General features: G+C 46.6%; 1 protein-coding gene across 1 annotated transcript in view; it reads left to right on the top strand.

Annotated features, from left to right (window-relative positions):
• Nucleotides 1-2078: 2078 nt before the first annotated feature.
• Nucleotides 2079-12385, top strand: part of COPG1 (COPI coat complex subunit gamma 1) — a 29118-nt gene continuing 18811 nt past the window's right edge. The window contains exons 1-10 of the mRNA XM_032801381.2: nucleotides 2079-2204; nucleotides 4528-4580; nucleotides 5481-5561; nucleotides 6859-6930; nucleotides 8378-8457; nucleotides 9328-9403; nucleotides 9589-9681; nucleotides 10641-10727; nucleotides 10876-11033; nucleotides 11726-11859. Coding sequence (XP_032657272.1) covers nucleotides 2168-2204; nucleotides 4528-4580; nucleotides 5481-5561; nucleotides 6859-6930; nucleotides 8378-8457; nucleotides 9328-9403; nucleotides 9589-9681; nucleotides 10641-10727; nucleotides 10876-11033; nucleotides 11726-11859 — 871 coding nt within the window. The 5' untranslated portion in view covers nucleotides 2079-2167. The remainder of the gene's footprint in view (nucleotides 2205-4527; nucleotides 4581-5480; nucleotides 5562-6858; nucleotides 6931-8377; nucleotides 8458-9327; nucleotides 9404-9588; nucleotides 9682-10640; nucleotides 10728-10875; nucleotides 11034-11725; nucleotides 11860-12385) is intronic.

The raw sequence follows: 12385 nt of genomic DNA on the forward strand, positions 1-12385 counted from the left end.
TAACCGTAATCCGATATGTTAATATCGAATTTAGCGCTACTCCTCTCGTCGGGGAGGAGTACAGAAATCGATTTAAAGAGCCCTTTATATCAATATAAAGGGCGTTGTAGTGTGGACGGGTACAGTGTTAAATCGATTTAACGCTCTTTAAATTGATTTAAACACGTAGTGTAGACCAGGCCTCAGATGATGGAGAATCCACCACATCCCCTGATACATTCTTCCAATAATTAATTACTCTCGCTTTTAAAAATGTGCACTTTATTTCGAGTTTGGAGTGTCTAGCTATGAGCACCACCTTCTGTCTTAGCTGAGTATTCTATTTTTCTATATTATCCTCACTTATAGTTACTGTAGGCTCTACAGGACAGAAATGCTTTACCGCTTTGGTGTGGCTCATGCACTGGACTACAACTTTCAACATGAGGGAAAGGATTCATTTTTTTAAAAATACACATCAAGAGTGGGAAACATTTATTTTTCCTCCTTTAAGCTTTGCCTGGGAATGCAAGCTCTAGAGGGGAAGTGTACCCCCTGAAAGGATGCCTTTAAATATAACCATGTGAAATCAGCAGCTGGCTTTTAAGCCTAGAATAACAGAACAGTGTATGATTGTAAAGAGCACTCAGGGTGTCCCAATAGCCTATATAGAAAGAAAATAGGAACTGGCCACAATGGTACTGCAAAAATGACCCCAGCAGCCACCCTGTTCTTAGTGATAGCTCACATGTGGCAGCAGGTGTATTATTGCAGAAGGGACTGTGAGCCAAGACCCCTTCAATAATCCCATCAGATTATCAAACATCCTGTGATCTTTAATACTCTCCTCCAACAGACCCCTCTAGATATGGGCAGAAAAGGCTTTTGTGAAATGTTAAACCAAATCCTAGGTGCAATATAAACCTTAAAGGTCTCTCACATTCTTCACTATAGGCTAGAAATGTCACCCACTTTTGAGCCCTGCTGCCAATGGAAGGCCCCAGGAAACTGGTGCGGCAGACCACTGTGCAGTAGGTAAAGGAGATGCCTTGGCCCACTCCTATCAATTATCTGTTGCCACATCTGGCATGAGTTATTCTCCCTCTAATAGCATTGAGCTTCCCCAGGAAATAGTATTCCTGTGTCCCAATCCCGCTGCAGAGGGGCAGGAAATTAACAAATACAGCATCTGAAATAACCTACATCAGAGAAACTTTTAATTACTCAGGTCATTGCCCCATAGGCTGTGCCCCCTTCAGTCACTGCCTCACAGGCTCTGTACCCCACTCAGTTACTGCCCTGCCCCAATCACTGGTGCCAGGCTCTGGGCCCCCCTCAGTCACTGCCCCGCCCCTCATCACTGCCCCCAGGCTCTGGGCCCCCCTCAGTCACTGCCCTGCCCCCCATCACTGCCCCCAGGCTCTGGGCCCCCCTCAGTCACTGCCCTGCCCCCCATCACTGCCCCCAGGCTCTGGGCCCCCCTCAGTCACTGCCCTGCCCCCCATCACTGCCCCCAGGCTCTGGGCCCCCCTCAGTCACTGCCCTGCCCCCCATCACTGCCCCCAGGCTCTGGGCCCCCCTCAGTCACTGCCCTGCCCCCCATCACTGCCCCCAGGCTCTGGGCCCCCCTCAGTCACTGCCCTGCCCCCCATCACTGCCCCCAGGCTCTGGGCCCCCCTCAGTCACTGCCCTGCCCCCCATCACTGCCCCCAGGCTCTGGGCCCCCCTCAGTCACTGCCCTGCCCCCCATCACTGCCCCCAGGCTCTGGGCCCCCCTCAGTCACTGCCCTGCCCCCCATCACTGCCCCCAGGCTCTGGGCCCCCCTCAGTCACTGNCTGTCCCCAGGCTCTGGGCCCCCCTCAGTCACTGCCCTGCCCCCAGGCTCTGGGTCCCCCTCAGTCACTGCCCCGCCCCCCAGTCACTGCCCCCAGGCTCTGGGCCCCCCTCAGTCTCTGCCCCGCCCCCACACAGCGCCAACGCCTCCTCCCCTTGTCAGGCCTTGGGCCAGGCAGCCACGTCAGCTCGACCAGCCTCCAGGCCTGAATGCGCGTGCGCGCCGCTGTCGGGCTGAGCTGTCCCAGTGACAGGCTGGCAGGAAGCGGCGCCGCAGCCGGAAGTGGAGCTGCTGGGCTAGACCCCCGCCCGCCCCGCGCCCCCAGGCCCCGCGCGCCCCCAGGCCGGGGCAGGATGCTGAAGAAGTTTGATAAGAAGGATGAGGAGGCCGGTGAGTGTGTGACGGGCCCGTCCCGGGGGACTGTGCTGACGTGGGACCCTCTGTCTGTCCCCACCCCTGTCCCGACAGCGCTGCCCGCCTCCCCCTCGCGGCTCCAAGGGTGGGCGCTGCCTGTCAGTGTCCGTTCAGCCCTTTGCCCCGGGTCTCGGCCCCTTCCCGGGCTCGGCTTGTGAGGTGCCCCCGGCTAGTGACCTTTGCAGGCGTTCTCCTTAACTCTGCCCACAACGCTCCCCAGGGCTCTGGCTGCCCATGCGGACCTTGCAGACCCAGCCACTTGACGTTGTGGGGTCCTTTGTTTTCTGGGCTGCTCACCTCACCTCGCGCCCCACTGATTTATAAAGTCCTTATTTGCACGTCAGTGATATCCCAGAGCTAGTTGCACAGTGAAGGGCAGGTGATTAAGGAGGATGCACCTGAAATGACACCTAGAGAAACCCTAACTACCCCGTCCCCTCATGCTCTGCCTCCTCTTGTCTCCCTGCCCTGTCTTCTGGCTCTTTGTCCCCCAGATCAGTCGCTGGTCCAGTTGGCATATGTGTGGATAGCTTTTAAAAATATATGGCTGATATTCTGATGTTCCATTTGCAAGTTTATATAGCAGACTTCTTGTGTGGTCTGGGTCAAGTGATTTAAGGACATATATTCAAAAGTGGACTTTAATTTTGGGGGCCCAACTTTAGACATGTAACGGTTCTGAGCACCCCCAGCACAAATTGAAGTCAATTGAGACCACATCTGAAAATCAGACCCAAAGCATATCAAGTTGGTCACCCAAAAACAGAGGCCATGTTTGAACATGTAGCCCTTAACTTCTCTGTGCCTCAGGTTTTGCCATCTCTAAAATAGAGATAATTGTTTAGATCAAAATATGTAAAGTGCTTTGGGATGCTTAGATGAAAGATGCTAGAGAAGAGTTAAGTAATTGATGGGGACTATTGCTGTTAATTTCAGAATCACAAATGGAGCTCAGAGTGGCTGTCAGGATGCGGAGTTAGTTGTGTGTAGTTGCCAATAAAATTACTAGGAGTGCTTTTTCAAATCCCTCTTTGGAACGTGTGCATATGCACACACTGGGATTTTATGCTAATCTACTCACTTCTCATTCTTCTTTTCTCACTCCAACATGTAAGTGTCCAAGCTTTGCCCAGCCAGGTACTGTCTTTGTAACTTATTTGGAGCCTAATCGCTGCATCTTACTTGCATAAGAATCAGCAGAATGCAATGCTCCGTTATGATCTGGACATGAAGCATCACAGACTGGCACCGGCAGTCTTTGCAAGAATCATCCCTGTACTAATACGTTTTATGTTACTTTGAGCATTTTGGAGCCCCTGCTGCAGGCAGACACCGCAGGAACCTTGTCTTTAGGGATGATTCTTACAAAGACTACTGAGCCCAGCATGTAATGTTTCAAGTCCAGATCATTGCATGTCAGGAGCTCTACTCTTTCCAGGCAGCATTTCTATATTAAACATGACCTGGCCATAGGCTGCAGTGTGGAGTTCCATGGGCTGCATATAGTCTGTGGGCCACGCTGAGGTTAGGCACTAATTAAATTTGCTTATCAAGAGTTATCAGCTTATGCAAGGCTGCAGCTCGCTACTAAACACTTAATGAGAGCTAGATACTAATCATAATTGTAGTTCTTGCCTTCTGATCATTCCAGGCCCATTTTTTCCTGGTTTTCATCAGAAAGTAGCATGCAGTCTACTAAATGGAATGATTAAATAAACCTTTTCTAGGCTCTCCAATACACTGTCTTGTTTTTTCTAATTAGCTGTATATCCAAAAATATAGTTTACTGATGAATTCTCTGATTGTTTTATAATGCAAAGTATAAAGTAGTCCAGATTCGCAGTGTCTTGTGTTTAGTGTTTTCTATGGCAGTTGCTACATTGGGTTTAATTTCTGGGCCTGATCATTTGCTCCCATAGCTGGCAGTGCTCTCAGACCTGGAAACTGAGAGTGGGAGCTCTTTATATTCAGCAACCTCCTCTGGCCCATCTAGGAGTAACATTGATTAGCTCTGAAGAAAGTCTCGTACAGTTTTCATTAACTGATAGATAATTGCTGCAAGGCGGAGAGAATCTATTGGATGCCCTCAATGAGGAGGGGATAAGGTTGACTAATTAGTAATGCCAAGAAAAACATCAACAATCACTTAATGTTTTTGGAAAATTCTCTGAAAAGTGAGTTCATGTTTAAGCTTTTTAAGATGTAAGTGTAAAAGAGATGATCAAAAGGGAGGCTTTCTAGTGTCTTTTCACACAGCACAGTTCGTGGGATCACCGTTGTTAATTATCTTATTTTACAGGTGGAGGTTCCAATCCATTCCAGCACCTGGAGAAGAGTGCAGTGTTGCAAGAGGTAAATTGTAAACATCCTATGTCTTTTATGGACATCCTCAGTGGTATAGTCTCCTCTCTAGGGTAGGAAGTTAGAGATCTTTAGAAATTAACTACACTTTGGTCCCAGTCCTGCTGGCATTTCAATAAATAGCAAAGGGGAAGTTCCCATTGATTTTTTTTGGAGGGGGCACAATTGGATCCTGTTTGTATAATAATGAAAAGAGTTAGTAAACTATAAATGTGAGTAAATGGATGTATTTTTGTCTGTAGTAAGAATAAATTTTCCCAGTTTTTCCCAGCTCTTCTTACTAGGGGGGAATCTACCGTGGGTGCCCTAAAATTCTAGTAGGACAGGGAAATTGAAAAATAGGGTGTGGTTGGCTATTGGACAATCTTTGCCTTTAAAGGGTGGTTCTGCTCTGAAAAATTACTTTTTTTTAAAAAATGCTTTTTTTTTGTTTTGTTTTTGGTCCACAGACCTGCTCCTTGAAATTCAGAGTTATATCTGTTCACTTCAGTGACAGAAATAACATTTTTAGTACTGTTTGCTCTTGTTAGCCCTGCAGAAACAGCTCTGCTCTGAGAGAGGGAGCTGGATTCTATTCTGGTTTGCGCATCGTCACCAGAATTGTTCCTCTTACAGTGGGGTTGCCTGAGTGTAGCTGAGATTGAAATATGGCCTATAGAACCTTTATCACAGTTTGGCTTTCAGATCCCATGGTGAGTTAGTAGAGATGGTTGTTGGGAAGGTGTGGGTATGTCTTTTGTCTCAAAATGAGCAAGTCTGATCTGAAGTCATTGAGAGAATCCTAAAATATCCAGTCTGTAACTTGCATCAGTGGCTCAGTTCACACAATGTGTTAGATAAACCGCAGAGATGGTCTTCTGGGCTCTTCTTCATGCTTTTGTTTGATTCTAGGCTCGGGTGTTTAATGAGACGCCAATAAACCCTCGGAAATGTGCTCACATCCTCACCAAGATTCTGTACCTCATAAACCAGGTAATGGAGAGAACATGAACTAGGAGTTCTTTAGTTTTTAAATGTTTTTCTTTTGTAAACTAGTCTGGTCTGCTAATTTTAGCTAGTGCCTTATGAAATGTTACTTAAACAGCTGTTCCAGTAAGTTACCACTTTCTCCAGGCCCAAAGAGTACTGGAGTGATAGAATGGGCAATTTAAAAAACAAAATGCACAGATTGGTAGCAACTGGAAGTTATTATCTTACAGCTGTTTGCTGACCACCTTGGTTCTAAATCCAATTCCTAGTGGTCAGGTGTTCACATAGCAGTGGTTACTAAGAGCCAGACTTATAAAGGTATTTAGGTACCTTAAGAAGCAGGTAGGTGCCTAGTGGGATTTTGTAAATCCCACTCAGTGTCTCATGTGCATCTTTAGGTACCTAACTACTTTTAAAAATCTGGACTGAACTGGCCCCTTATTAGCCATCTCAGTTGAGATGGAGTATTGAATGGGCTATGTAGTCTGAACTCCTCTCTCATCCTTCAGGACATTGGCTTGTCACTGACAGTTGTTGTCACACTTCTGGAACAGTGCTGAGTAAGGTTTTCTTCCACCTACGCCAGCAATTAAACCACTTTCAGCGCCACATCAGGGGGTCACGCAGGCCAATTTCTAGTGTCGATGGATAGGGCCCTACCAAATTCATGGTCCATTTTGGCCAATTTCAGGGTCATAGGATTTTTTTAAATCATACATGTCATGATTTCAGATATTTAAATCTGAAAGTTCATGGCGTTGTAACTGTGGGGGTCCTGACCCAACTCTGAAGGCAGCAGCGCATAAGGATGGCATGGTATGGTAATGCTGTGCTGCTACTGGTGGGGCGCCGCTATCAGAGCTGAGCACTTGGCCAGCAGCCACCACTCTCTGGCCATCCAGCTCTGAAAGCAGCACAGAAGGAAGATTGGCAATACCGTGACTCCCCACAATAACCGTGTGAACCCCCCCAATCCTTTTTTGGGTCGGGACCTCAGTTGGAGAAATGCTGATTTCCCCCATGAAATCTGTATATTATAGGGTAAAAGCACACAAAAGACCAGATTTCATGGTCTACGATGCATTTTTCACAGCTGTGAATTTGGTAGGGCCCTATCGATGGTCATTGGAGGTGGTTCCTCTCTGCCAGTGTTGAGGCAAAGTGGGGGGGAGCTCACCTTGTCATGACCCAAGCTGTACATGTTCTTTGGATAAATAGTCTGTTGTCCTGGAACCTTTAACCTGTACAAAAACTGCTTTTTTGTCAATAAGAATTTCTGTCCCCATTTTGCCCATTCTAGGGGGAGCACCTGGGTGTGATGGAAGCTACGGAATCCTTCTTTGCCATGACCAAGCTGTTCCAGTCCAATGATGTAAGTCGTATACTTAGACATTTTGTGTGTACATCTGTCTAGCAGGATGTGATGCTGGTGAGAGCCTCACATTCAGCCCGGAGTTCTCTCTTTATGTGACAAGCTGCTCTCCCCTGGGTAGAATCACTTGATCCATGCCTCCCACATGCACATGATTATTATGAAGTGCATCTGTTTCTAGTTACTGACATCTTAGTAGTGCCTCATTTTTCCCTGTTGCTCTTTGGTGACTTGGGGCTTGTCTACATGAAGACTTTATATGTGGAAAAAGGGAGTGTGAATCTAGAGCACATTAGCTTGCTACACTCTCACTGCCCTGTGGACTCTGCTACTGCACATTAAAAGTTCCATAGTGTGCTTTGATTTCCGCAAAGTCTGTGTGTAGAGAAGCGCTTCTTTGGGAGATTCGTACAGAGGGCGAGAACCTGCACAAAGGTTCTGAAGCTGCATGTCAAGGTAGATAGCACTTTAGCTAATGCTAATACAACCTACAGACAAATATACTGAAGGGAAAGGGTGACTCCATTTCCTGGCTGGGAACCTTCCCATTCAAAAATAAAAAGCAGCTGAACTTTTTAAAGGTTAGTGCTATCACATAAAGTATTCAGAGAGTCACCATGTGCAAATGGCTTTCGTCACCATCCCTCCATTCTCAGCTCTTCCAAATGTGTGCTGTCTGCATAACCAAGCCATCTGATAAGACACACTCATCAGGCTTCACCATCCATCTGGGCTCTTCCGTCTTAAGTGCCTTCGTTATTTAACATTTATGCTGTGGGAGTCCTTAAAAGTTGCCACCAGCTTGGGCCCCATTGTGCTAAGCACTGTATGAATATGTAATAGATGATGGGCTGCCTTGCTGTGTACCTCATGGTAAAGTGACCTTCCTCCCTGCCCATAACAGTACCTGAAGGAGGCAAAGAACTAGCACCACACCAGTAGCCAACTAGACACGTGGTGCTGCAGTTCTGAGCAGTCCAGCAGCAAACACTCTGTTGGTGCCTCCCTACAGGGCATGATGAGCAGCGGAGTTGCTCATTATGACTTAAAAATCTGATGAGTTTAAAAAAAAAGAAAAAAAAAATTCCAGTTCTTGTTATTGGCCTTCTGGTGTCTGAGCCTTGAGAGTTCCCTCAGTTCACACTTTCAAGCTTTCTTTGTAACCATGAGCACCACAAAGCACAGGGTGAAATCCTGCCCCCATTGATGTCAGTGTCAAAATTTCCATTGACTTCAGTGGGGGCAGGTTTTCACCCTTCCATTTATTTTTATTTTTTAAATGAAAGCTGAGATTCTCACATAGTCAGTTGGCTCCAGGAGCTGGGGTTTAAAGGAAAATGACAAATATGAGATTTTCAATAAAATCATGAGAGTTGGCAACTCTGCCCACCCTGCCAGGGTTGGTGTGCTGCCAGCTAATGCTTGTGTTGCCTGTTTTCCCTGCCAGCCGACTCTTCGCAGGATGTGTTACCTGACCATCAAAGAGATGTCCTCGATCTCTGAGGATGTCATCATTGTGACCAGTAGGTGAGTCCTTGCTGGGGTGCCCCCTTCCTTTCACCACTATTTGCATGTTCCTTCCAACAAATCTTCTCCGGTCATCTAGAGGTAGCTGTGATCCCTGCAGGGAGGTATGAAGCTGAGGAAATGCTCTTGTTTAAAGGAGGCCATTGAAATATAGGCACTGAAATCCCAACAATATATGTGAACTGATGGTGCAGCAAATATTATATGCCAGGCCTTTGTGTGTTTGGTTTGTCTCTCTGGGTTCCCTTGCTGCGCCCACACCATGGTATCTGACCACCTTCTTTTGTAAAGGGCTATTTTTTAACTCTTGCTTTTCTATCTGAGCATTGCAACGTTTCTCTGCGTCTTGAAGTGTTCTCTGGGGGATACATTGCCAAATAGGTAGGCAGGGATTTGGCCATGTGACTTCTATTGTTCTAACCTCATTGTGCGCTGCTTAACATACCCCACTACATGGGCCCATGCAGCATTTAGAAATCAGCCCCCACGTATAGTTACTGTCAGTCCCCTTCCCCACATGTAGTTTTGCATCGATCACAGTCCATTGCCTTGGGCAAGGGCAGGATGTTCAGGGAATGAATCCAGGCATTACTCTATCCTTTAACTCTAAGTAGCTGCATTGGTGTTTTGGTCTCTTGAGGTGATCTGAATGGCATAAGGGCTCCTATCATTCCTCTTGTGACCAAACTTTCCCTATTGGAGCAGGATTAGGCTGAAGGCAGCATTGTCGTATCCTCTTACCCTCCTGTTGTGGATTTTGGCTGTGAAATCCAGTGCTCATGTTGGTATGTGCAACGCTGTTTGTGTGCTTTTTACAGCACTAGTGGGTAAAATACACAATACTAAAAAACCTCCTTCACGTTTATACAGTTTAACCAAAGACATGACTGGGAAGGATGACAATTACCGAGGCCCTGCTGTGAGAGCACTCTGCCAAATCACTGATGTAAGTGCCACCTGCTACTCAGGCAATTGGTCCTGTCTGCCTGCTCCTCCCAACCCTGCCCTTGCATCCCATATCTGGCCTTGCTTTTCCTCCCCCCTCCCGCCCAGCTCCCATCCCCCTCTCAGTCTTGTCAGCTTTCTTTGTAACTCCTCAAAGGAGTTGGTTCTCATTTTCCCTCTCTGCAGAGTACCATGCTGCAGGCCATTGAGCGCTACATGAAGCAGGCGATTGTGGACAAGGTGCCCAGTGTGTCCAGCTCTGCCCTGGTGTCATCATTGGTATGTATGCAGCTGCAGGGACTTGTGTGAGGGCCAGTTAAACCAGGAAACAACTATCTATTTTGGGAGCTGAGCAGCACGTTCTCCAGTATTTTCACATGTTAAAATATGAGCCATCTTTTCAGTAGAGAAAAATTTTTCTTTAAATATGAAGTATGATTAACTAGGACACACTTGACAACACTGAGTCACATCCTCTGTGGGCCTGCATTGGACCGTTTGGGAAATAGGCATGATAGGAGGAGGAAGCTTACAGGACCTACTCATGCTGGACTAGCTTTTTGACCCATGTTCCTTTGTAATGCTCACATCTCCCATGGACAGCATTTACCCTGAGTGTCAGTCTGCAGAATCTGGTCTTGGATTTAAAACTGGACTTGGATCAGAACCCGATGAGAAATAGCATTTGTGCGGGAACAGCCTGGCCATCAGGAAATCTCCCATTTGTGGTCACTCTGGCAGGAAGCTTACATGGTGCTTTGTGGAGGTGTCATGACATCAAACACAGGGCCTCTCCTCCATTGTGTGTATAATTCTTCGTCTCATTAATGAGAGCTGTGAGACTGGAGCCAGGGAAAGGCAGAGATCCCTTCTGGTCTGGTGATTTGTGTGTCTGTAAAAGTAGATTTGAAATTGCTTAACTGAGACAATGTGGGAATTAGATGGCAAGCTCTTCTGGGGAGGGACTGAGGCTTTGTGTGTGTTGGTCACCCAGCACAGTGAGGCTTCAATCCTGAGGGAATTACTGGAATATAAATCCAGATTCTCCCTTTGTCCTCCATGTACTAATGTTGATGAAAGTGCTCACAACGCACCTGTGAGGTAGGTCTATATCATTCTCTCCAGAACCCAAGTTGGAGAAGATGGGGGTTGTTGCTGTTTTTGTGATTCACTGATTCATATTAGTTTATCCTGGACCTTGATGGGCTCTTTTCTTATGAGTTATTCTGTGCCCACAGCACCTGCTGAAGACCAGCTTTGACGTCGTAAAACGCTGGGTGAACGAAGCGCAAGAGGCAGCTTCCAGTGACAATATCATGGTGCAGGTAAGAAACCCTCAGGCACATGCAGCAGATCAAAGAGCAGAGCAGGGGTTTTGGTATTCTCCAAGCTCAGTTGTACATCTCTGGGCCATAAATAACATAGCATGTGGTTTGTGAATCCCTCTCTTTTCTCCTTTGCTGATCTTCGCAGTATCATGCCCTCGGCTTACTCTACCATGTGCGTAAGAATGACCGTCTGGCAGTCAACAAGATGCTCAGTAAGTTCATGCGCCATGGCCTAAAGTCGCCCTTTGCCTACTGCATGATGATCCGAGTGGCCAGCAAATTGCTGGAGGAAGAGGCTGGAAGGTGAGGAAGTTGTTTTGCCACATTGGAAGACTTACAAAGTAGGATCTGAGGAATCTTCTCTTACAGGCTTGTCCTGTTATCTGGTTTTGTTTCAGCCTTTAAGAAATAACATGCAACATGATGCCGCCCCTTTCCTTTTATTAATAATTAAAACATAGCACAGAAAAAGGGAGTGGGAGGTGATTCCCTGTGGCTTTTATTTTGTAACTGGACAATCTATGTGAGTCTGATCCAAGTATTTGATAATCTGGCACTTTGCTTCCATGTTTATGCTGTCCCCTTGTGTACAGTTCTCACACTTCATTGAAATCTTTCATTTGATTTTCCATATCCTGTTGTAATTAAGTGGATAGTGTGTATGTATCATTGCCCTCTGCTGGAGAGCACCAGAACTGCAGTGTTGATTGTCATGAGCCCTATATGTCTAACAGCTAATGGAAATTCTCCTTTACTTCATCAAGGAGGGGTCTATTCTTTTGGGGTAGGAGGGTCTCAGTTCTATCCCAGCAATGCAGATTAGTGCAGCATAGTGACAGCCACAAAGCCTTAACTGAACACACACTGATTACAATCATATTTCTTTTTCATAAAATGCAACTTCCAGTAGTTCTGAGAGCCATTCCTTCTCTGCCAGCCCAGTCTGTCCTTCTAGTGCCTAAGGCTCCTTTTAATTTCTTGACTTTGTCTCCTAGCCATGACAGCCCCTTGTTTGATTTCATTGAGAACTGCTTAAGAAACAAACACGAGATGGTGGTCTATGAAGCTGCTTCTGCCATTGTTAACCTGCCTAGCTGCACTGCCAAAGAGCTGGCACCTGCTGTGTCTGGTACGTCTAGTGCTATTTAAGGGTGTAAGTGGGGGATTGTGGGCCTATGACAATTGCATTTGCTGACTACCCTGCGATGTAAGGTCTTTATCGGTACTCAGGCTTGTTGAGATGTCATCGTTGCCTATATATGTCTTTGCTGATGCTTGAAGGTATTTCCCTCCTGCTTTCAGTGTGGATTGTTCTAGGGTCTGTGTCTCTACAATGCAGTCTCATTTTAACTAGCAACAACAACAAAAATCCTTTTGCCTTGTGACCTGCCTTTTGCCTCTGTGAGAGACCTGGATTCTGAAGCAACCAGGGGGCTCTAGCTTCCCAGCCCCATGGAGTTCAGATGCTCACTGAGGTTTTGCATTTGGGCTCTGGGAAAGGTGTGTGTAGGAGACCTCCATCTGCAATAACAGTGCTCTCTGTTGGCCAACAACACAGAGAATAGAATGGGATTTAAATTGTATCAAGAAAAAATGGGTTTAAGTGGCAGTCGAAATAAAGGTTCATTGGGAAGATCAACTAGGGGATGGAGATG

The sequence above is a fragment of the Chelonoidis abingdonii genome, chromosome 17, assembly GCF_003597395.2.
Source record: "Chelonoidis abingdonii isolate Lonesome George chromosome 17, CheloAbing_2.0, whole genome shotgun sequence".
Classification (NCBI taxonomy): domain Eukaryota; kingdom Metazoa; phylum Chordata; order Testudines; family Testudinidae; genus Chelonoidis; species Chelonoidis abingdonii.